At 42.0% G+C, this 9,354-nt stretch overlaps 1 protein-coding gene across 1 annotated transcript in view; it reads left to right on the forward strand.

Moving 5' to 3' along the window:
- Nucleotides 1–9,027: 9,027 nt before the first annotated feature.
- LOC116398032 (contactin-associated protein-like 5) overlaps nt 9,028–9,354 on the forward strand; it is an 85,412-nt gene continuing 85,085 nt past the window's right edge. Inside the window, exon 1 of the mRNA XM_031874014.1 lies at nt 9,028–9,261. Within this exon, the coding sequence (XP_031729874.1) occupies nt 9,189–9,261 (73 nt within the window). The 5' untranslated portion in view covers nt 9,028–9,188. The remainder of the gene's footprint in view (nt 9,262–9,354) is intronic.

The following is a 9,354-nucleotide window of genomic DNA, read 5'->3' on the forward strand; positions in this document are numbered from 1 at the left end:
TTCCCGAGGACAGTTGGAGGTAGAGAAGTACAAAGAGACCATTACATCAAGAGTGAAGAACATCAGCTCCATCACAATGAGAGCACAGTGTACTGTGCATCCATTTAATTAGCTGCTCGATGAAGGCACTTCTGTCACTTTATTGTTTTAGGCTGTAACATAAATATACATTTTTTTACTTTAGTTGCCAGAAAAAAGGTGGCATTGTACGTTCCTACAAAGCACGGCTGTACATCTCATATCAGCCTGTATCTCAGTTGCAGAAACACACAATAACACAAAAGGCAACAAAACTGCTTGGTTAAGGTTGGAAAAAACATCATGGTTTGTGTTACAACAACAATGTATCAGCGCCGCGTGACAACGTGGCATATCAACGTAACGCAACAATGTAGCAAAACAATGTAGCATAGCAACATACTGTAACAAAACAACGTAATGACAATAAATAATCCTTGAATTCCTTGAACAGCTGAACTAATCATTCCAGCACAACAGCACCTTTAATAGATATACACAGCTGCTGAAGTACTGAGGGAATAAATACTCACTAAAAATGTATCAGGATTGTTTCTTTCTTGTGACTTCTTCAAAGTGAATGTTTCGGCTATTCCTTCAGATTTGCAGTAGGACTGTTAGTGCTCTGGACAGGAATGACAAAACCCTTCGTCTATGTGATAAGAGATGCAAGTTAATAACAGCGACTTCACGCAGAAGCTCTCTGGCTTAGGGGCCTGCTGAGCCATCAGGCTCTCTGGGACCGGCTCCGTAATCCACCCGTGCCTCCTGCCTGCCCTTTGTGGACTTTCTTGCTTGTTCTACTTGCATTTAGAGCGCATCACTTGCATACCACAGTCACTCGATGTACTACGAGACCTGCTCTGAGCGAATGGAAAAAACTTCCACATTCAAGGTGTCCGTGCTTTGCAGAAAAGTACAATGCCAACATCTTCCTTGGCGACAGGGCTGCTTTACTGACAATAGGACGACTCTAGATGTCTTCTTAGTAACAGGAGGAAGTCATGGAGGTTAAGAAAGAAATGAACAGAGAGAAGCATAAATCACACATTCGTAGATTATTAAATATCTGAAATGAAATGTTATGAAACCCCTCACACCTGGTAACTACAGCTCCCCTGCCAAATATTATTCTCCTGCCAAGTACAGCAGAAGCATATTGTTTTGTGAACAATGTGACGCGGAGGAATACAGCCGACTACAGCAGCAATCTAGGTATTAAAGGTGTGCGCTTGAGTGTAAATTGAAAAACCAGCTCAAATGTGAAAGTTGAATTAAAATCACAAAGTAAGCTTGTCATTAACTAAAGTTTTTTATTTCAGCCATTTGACCAAAAACGATTGGAGCTATCGTTGGCATCGGATCCCCGATCTGGAGGTCAGGACCTCCCTGAGGGGGCTGCAGGGGGCTGAGGAGACGTGACGTGATTAAAAGTACTGGGATGAACAAACATAATATAACGCTTGTCCTCTTCTCTGATATTTGCTTCTTCTCTCAAAATGATTGGATATGCTAACAATATACAAGTGAAACAAATGAAATCAGTTTTTCTCCCAATCATGATTTTCTATTGTTTCCTTCACAGACAGTCCAATGAGGTTCACAGATATTCACAAAGACATATGTAGAAATACATTAATGAATTAAATAAAATGAATTCAAATGAATGAATAAGTAAATAATTAAAAGATTAAAAACTAAAATAATTATCACCGGGACATATGCAAGGTTGATTTTATTTTCAAATCAACCCGATGAAAACGTGACGCTATCTTCTTAGAGATCTGTGAAGCCTTTATACCGCTGTCTTGTGTCTTGGGCTTCCTTTTGTTTTATGCTACATATTGTATTCCATCTTTTTGTCTCTGTGTGCGACGGTTGATATTGTCTCCACCGGAGAATAGAATCAAGCAGTTTTTGTCAGGTTACAATAGAGGACGGGGACACTTCTGTCGATTCCCGAACCATGTGATCCATGTGACAAAAACAGTGGCTTGAAAGAAGTTTGATTCCATCCAGCTTCTGTGTGGGGAAAGACAGATTGTTCAGCTAACCTCCAGCCAGTGGATTCTAGTCAGCAATAAAGACCTCTTCCACATTTCCCATGTGGGGCATTTTTCTCGGGGTGACCGCAAAAAGCCATGCGATTCAAATGAAAGCATGGAGGGACTTAATTGGCTTTTCAGTGGAAAGAAAAGCTATGAGAGAGAGAGAGAGCAATAAAGCATGGAGGAACGTGAAAGGCAATGGAACAAGAAACATTAGCTTTGGAAACGAGCTCTATAATCCATGCAATTAAAATGAAGTGGCTGACAATGTCAGTCGGCCATTTCCGTTTGCATTGTCCGGATTGAGCTCCTTGCGGCGGCATGCTCCTTTTGATCCTTTCATGACTCTCTGGAGCTCAATACGGAGGAGGGGAACATTTAGGAACATTTGTTTCAATGACTACAGCCGTAGGCAATTTGAATATGAGAACTCTGTTTGCATTATGCGGACGCAAAAGCCCAGATAGAACATAGAAAAAACATTAGGGCAATTCAAGCTGAGACTAATTCCCTTTCTGCTGCTGGAATTGCAGGGCTTTTGTCCACTTGGCAGCTGTGAAATGGTGTTGCTAAGGCTATCTAGGGGAGCAAGGTGTACGCTTCCCTTTTTAGGGGCTCACATATCACCGGAATCTGTGACACCTATCTGATTGCAGCTTTGTCAGGACCCTCTATCTGGCACAAAAAACTACTGAGTGCATCGTCCTCTGATGCAGCCACTGTGGAGAATTTAATTTGGGAAGCACCAGACACTGCTGAGAATTTCACTCTTGCACATGATGGATGAGCAGGAGTTTTTCGGATGCAAAGAACTCTCATATTTAGACCTGAGCACTGCTGTCGATGGCGTCCTTGAGGGCGAGCATGTTCTCCTTCACAAATCGGTGTCCAACTAACCAGAAAACAGACGGAAGTTACAATCACACTTCCCAGCTGTGATGAAATTCTCCTCCCAAGTTCAAGGGCAGACTTTACCATTAAGCAACATTCGTTTGGACGCCACCCAGCTACGAGGACTCATAACAGTGAAGTAATATATACACATAGTGGAAGCTATTTCACAAATCAAAGAATGAAACGAGTGCTAGAGAAAAGTCACAATAACGGGATAATGGTTAGCTAAAATGGGAATGCTAGCACGAGTAGCAAAGAGCCATAAAGTCAGCCAACTGACCCACTGATGTCACTTACATAGAACATGGATCTTTAGTTTGCTAACACCCACCTCAAGACGCTGGTCATACCGGACCTAGTACAGCTTTAGGAGTAAAAGCCACCAGTGTTAAAATGATCAAGTGAGTGTTTCATTAACTCGTTCTCACGACCAACTCGTCAAACACTGACATTCGGTCAGTGGCCCTCGGTGTCTGATACCGACGCACTTTCGACTTTCGACTAACTCAAATGTATATCCATCCACGTCTTTATTGTAAGATGAGAGCAACCAATGTAGTACATCCATCAGGAGATACTTTATTGGAGTGAAACACAAATGTGGTTGGTTAACTTAAAAGTGCATGCCGACAATCTGCTGATAGAGTTGAAATTTTTTACCTTGCTTTTGTTTCATAACTTAAGTACTTTACCAGCGCCGCATATTTGTAGGGAAGATGCTTATTTTAATCCAAATCTTTTCCTAAACGGAACTTTATTTTGTTGCCTAAACCTAACCAAGTAAACTTTTAAGCTAATTGCTAGCTAGCTACATTGGAAGTTTGTTTTGAAAAGACACTGTAACAAGGGGCAACTGTATGTTTCCTGTGAACACAGAAGTTTATTTTGAAAGGACACTATGCATTGAACATGATGCTATTGACGCGCTGTGCCTGACACGTCCAAAACTGACGCCAGAGGGATACCTAGAGCGTCATAATTTAAAGGGTAGGGCCATCCGAGCGGCAGTTTTTGACACGTTGGGAGTGAGAATATGTTGGTTTCATTGCTTTTTGAGTTCAACTTAGTGTTTGTAAGATACATTATATATTATTTCTTCTTTCAAAAGTAGCATAGTGTCGCTTTAAAGCATTCATCGCAAAAACTCCAAGAGTGTCAGCCGATCGCAGTTTCTCCTCACTTTAATGACTGGAGCGAGCTGGAATTTGTTATCAGTACAGCTCGGGAACAAGGGTCAGCCCACAGAGTCAGCAGAACACACAAACAGACAGACATAAATATAACATATTGCACAATAAATAAAAAATCACAATATTTCAAGGACGCAGAGTGCAGCTGGATGTTCGTAAATGCAGGGGGACATTTCAGAGTGCTCTCACTTGCTAGTGGAAAGCACTACTGCCCCAACCTCCCCTTATTCTAGTTGATGGGACACAGATGTAAGAAAATAAAAATACATTCAAAGGGGCAGCAATTACCTGTGTGAGTGGTTTAAGACCTTTTCCCATCTTCCATTTAATGTTGCTATAAATAATTATTCTCCATCAGTGGAAACCTCTGGTTCTAAGAAGTGAAGCCAGTAAAGAAGTGCCTTAAACTTTCATTCTTTCTAATAACAGTCAAGAGCGACTCCTCTGGTTGTATAGAAGTCTATGAGAATATGACCCTACTTCTCACTTGATTTATTACCTCAGTAAACATTTGAAACATGAGTTTATGGTCTGAATCGCTAGTTCAGTTTACGCTAGTTTATTTTGTAAATTAAATATATACCAAAATGCCAAACTTGAGGCTACAAAACCATGAATATTGGACCTATATTCACCAGGAAGCAACAAACACGTATATCATGACATGTATGTTGATCATATATCAATGTTGAGGTAACAGCTTATAGAGCTGTTCCAGAGTAGCCGGTCTGCTGAGAATTACATTTACATACAAAAAACCCACATTGTCAATTACATTTCGAGGGAAATATATTTTCTGCGGGTTTTTGATAAATCTCAAATATGTTTCTAATCATAGTCCGTGTAGGGAGGTCTGAGGAGAGACGGATCAAACTTACTCAGGACCTTCACCCACAAGACCATTGCTGGTTTCCCAAAAGTCATTGTTGACTTACTTTAATTTAGAGTCTATAAGTTAAAAACATAAACAAGTAGTTTTGTTGCATTTTAGTTTTGCTCCAATTTACAACTTTAGCCACATGTTCAGAACTGCAACTACAACCAGGATACAATATCTTTCCCTCTATAGCTGAGAATGCAGTTTGAACAAGTTCATGTAAAAGTAAAAAATACTACTACAGTATATAAAGGCCATTACACAGTAAAGTCCTATTGTATACTAATAACATAGTCATTTTGGGTAGCGCTTTATTTAAGTAGTTATTGATTTCCAGAGCAAACATTATTCTCCATATACTGTAAGTTTGTACACTCGCCAGTTGAAAGCCAAGACACTTTTTCCATGTTCAGCTGAATAATGACTCTCTAAGTTACACTGGAGTCAACTGGAACTAATAACCTGGTAGTGCACCAATTGGACATAATCTCCATTTCCTCATTTTTGTACCATACTACGTTGGCTTTTCCAGGAACCTTCCTACGAACCTACGTTTCCAAGTCAGTTCCTTTCTAGGAAATTATAGCAAATTGGACCCCTTAAAATGAAGTGTTGCTGTCGTGGAAAACACGCACAGGCATGTATTTTTTTAAATTTGATTTATTAATGGCTCAGAGTGTCGGAGTGAGAACATTTATTTCGTACGGAGAGGGAGCTGTCCCCATCCGTGGTGCTGAAAAGATTTACAGCACTGGGGCTCCTCTTCTTGATTCCTACTTGATATCTTCTCTTCTGCTCCTCACCTTTACTATTATATACAAATGTTAAACTGCTGTATATCCACTTATAATATACATTTTAATGGATATTTTCACAGTAAGTTGTTCGTCTTTCATTATTGTATGCTATGCAGCTTAGTGATGTAGTTGTATACCAGGAAATGCCACATAATCGACACACTCTCGGAGTGAAACAAAATTCAACATTTACTTGGGGAATAAACTGACACTGTTGGGAAGCAGCGATATGTGTCAGAGCCTGAGGGAAAACCAGGAGAACAACACAGGAAACTGTGCTGTGCTTCCTCAAAAGTTGCCTCCTCTCCTCTCCTTGTTTTTGTCTCTTCCTCACAGACCAAACTGAACTTACAGCTGAAAATAATTGAATCCGTAGTCAAACCAAAATTTTACAACATGGTAGTCAATTGTGGACTTTGTACCCTTACAAAGATCTCTGTTTGTCAAACAAAGAAGATGGAGAGAAGAGTGCACCAGCCGCTGGACATCTACAACAAAAAACGGAACCTTTTATACTATTTAGCACTGAATAGACAATTCAGAGTGGCAGATATCTGTGCAGTACGAGCAATCAGAAACTAAGAAATAATGAATCCCAAAAAACTGAGTGACCACACAAGCGAACAACAATTGGCTGGTGAGTCTGGTTGTCACAGAAAAACCTGGCAACCCGTGGAAAACAGACTGAGTCAGTTCTGCCAACAACGAGATGTAGAGACAGAGCAACACTTCCTGTTCCACTGCAGCCAGTACGAGCACATTCAAATCAGGTTATTCAGCAGAAATAATACCCAAATACCAAGAATATGATGCTCTCTCAGGCTAAAAGAAATCCGGTATTTAATTGCGGGAAAGAAAACTGACCATGCCATATAAAAAACATCCACAGGGTAAAGCAGCAGAACAACACATAAAGCTGTAATGAGCTCCTTTGAAATCTGCTTCCTCTTTAGATTTGTATTATCTCTGGTCTTCTATGACTCTCACTATTACCATAGCACCACATTTAATTGTTTAACTATATCTATATTTACAATTTATTCCATTTCCTGATTTGTTGCACCAATTAGTTTTAGTGTTATTTCATGGTGTATATAGTGCTGTAATGTGCAAACTACTTTATTTGTTCTCTCTTTTTTGTTAAGTCCAATCTTCAGCCACACTAGAACCTCTCGTGATGACGTCAGTCAGTCCATTGCTTTGGTCAACCTTAAAATACCTTAACTGTTGAAAAGATCGCCAGAAAATATCGTCCTGCAGCATCCAGAGTCAACTGTCCCCGACAAAAATACTGCAATAACTACAACTGACTCATTTGTGTCAAGCTACATTAATGATGGATTCTTTGAAGAATCTTTTCACACAGTGTTTGAAAAATGAATATAAAAGTCCACCAAAAGAGCCGAAGGAAGAAGGTGAGGAGGCTCCAGACAGACAACACTGCAGGAACACTACAGATGCGTAGCACACTGCGTGGTGTTCATTTTTTATATTTTCTACTTTACAAAATACAGTGGGGAGCATTTTTAAATCGGTAATAAAAACCTTGTGAAATATAATGTATGTTTAAACTAGAGACCATAGTGTATTGGGATCAAACCAGCCGCGACGCCAAACCAGGGCGAGGCCGTAAAGCGGCTTTCTCCACTTCCTACTCTCCCACTTCCGTTGCTCAAACCACACATATCTTGCCAAACTGTTTTCTTCATTTTGAGCTCAACAGCACACCTCGATATGTCACATCGAACCATCCACACACTGTATGGAACATTGACGTAGTCGCCGTGACGTCAACCGGAGGTTTCCGAAGAACCAAAATGAAGCTCAATGTGGGCGTCTTCGGCCGCGGCCATCTTGGCAGCGACGACACAGTGGACTTACTCCGGGCAAATCCAAAAATGGGCAAAGAGGTGGAGCGTGGATGGAGCTGAGGCGGACCGAATGAAGACTTGTTGCTGGTCGACCACCATTTTAACATGGAAGTCTATGGGGACTGACTCCCTTTTGCAGCCAGCCTCTAGTGGACATTTGATGAACTGCAGTTTTGGCCACTTTTGTGTTAGCTTCATTTTTCAGCATTTGGAAGGTAATGCTTGGAGCCATCGAACTACCAACTTTGGGGGCGGCCATTGACCCCAAGGTTGGCGGTTGGATCCCCTGGATAATACTGTCTGCATGTCAAAGAGTCCTTGAGCAAGACACTGAAGCCCAAGTTGCTCCCCACTGCTACTAAAATACTTCAGGTGGGTGAAATGCAGGTCAAAAATGTCACGTATGTTTATGATTCTAATAAAAACTTGACCTGTAATGTTCAGGGGCATAAATTGGCATGGCAAAGGCTACTTCCCCCCCTTGCTCGGACCATGCCTGGTTTGGTGACTCCATCTTGGACGGTCACAAAAACTCATCCCCAGACAGACACCTGGGGAAGTACTGAGACCTCCTCTGTGGTAGTTCCTCATACAGTAGTTGTCTCCAGGACCACATTTTGGCATGCTGACTCACACACAAGGTGAAAACAACAGCGACGTGGCTGTCACGCCTGGTGACCAGGAAAGTCAGGTGTGGTTTTATGGGCTGCTTAATGGGGCCCCTTGGTGAATGTGTCCCCTCCCCTGCTCTGGCTGTAGAATCCTGGTCTTGTTTATGCACATATCATTATACACACCTTGTGCCACATCGTTTGTCAGCCTTGCACTTCATGCCAATAAAACTAATTTGAATTTGAGACAGAAAGACGTCTGCTCTTGGCACAGAACAGAACAGATAAAAATAAATAAATGAAACAAGCCGATGCTTCACAAAGTTTGGCTCCCTCCCACAAAAGCAACCACTAGTGGTAGTGAGAATAAAATCATTTATAACATGCCAGAACACTCATGCTCCATGCTTACACACTGTACTTGTTATTTCAAAGTTAGCTGGATAGATAGAGGCATTAATTGCTGCTGCTGCATACACAGCCTTCCCCTGTGGTGCATTTTCCCTTGCAATGCTTGGGCACCACAATGCCCCTTCTGCCAATATAGACGGAAACAGAGAGAGACAGACAGAACGAGGGAGAGAGAGAGACCAGAGAGGGAGAGAGAGAGAGACACCGAGAGGGAGAGAGACGGAGGGAGAGAGAGAGAGGCACAGAGGGGGAGAGAGAGAGAGAGAGACAGAGGGAAAGAGAGAGAGAGGCGGGTTGCGCCTCTCATTGAGGGAGTGTCGTCGTCGGAGCGGTCTGCTCTTCTCTTCCACATCAGACTCCTTCTATCCCTCCGTGCTGGAGGAGCGAGGAGGAACCTCTCCTCTGTTTTTTTTCTCTTCTCTCTCTCTCTGCGGACAAACGGATAATACCCGCACCACCACGGCTGGGAAGATGGTTGTTCTGCTGCATATGGTTACCCTTTACTCTCTGAGCGTCTTCAGCGGAGCGTCCGCCGCCGCGCACTGTGAGTATTCCACCTCCACGCTCACCTGTGAAGCTGCTCTCTCTCTCTCTCTCTCTCTCTCTCTCTCTCTCTCTCTCTCTCTCTCTCTCTCTC

Source organism: Anarrhichthys ocellatus, unplaced genomic scaffold, assembly GCF_004355925.1.
Source record: "Anarrhichthys ocellatus isolate YVR2014 unplaced genomic scaffold, GSC_Weel_1.0 scaffold77, whole genome shotgun sequence".
Taxonomy (NCBI): Eukaryota; Metazoa; Chordata; class Actinopteri; order Perciformes; family Anarhichadidae; genus Anarrhichthys; species Anarrhichthys ocellatus.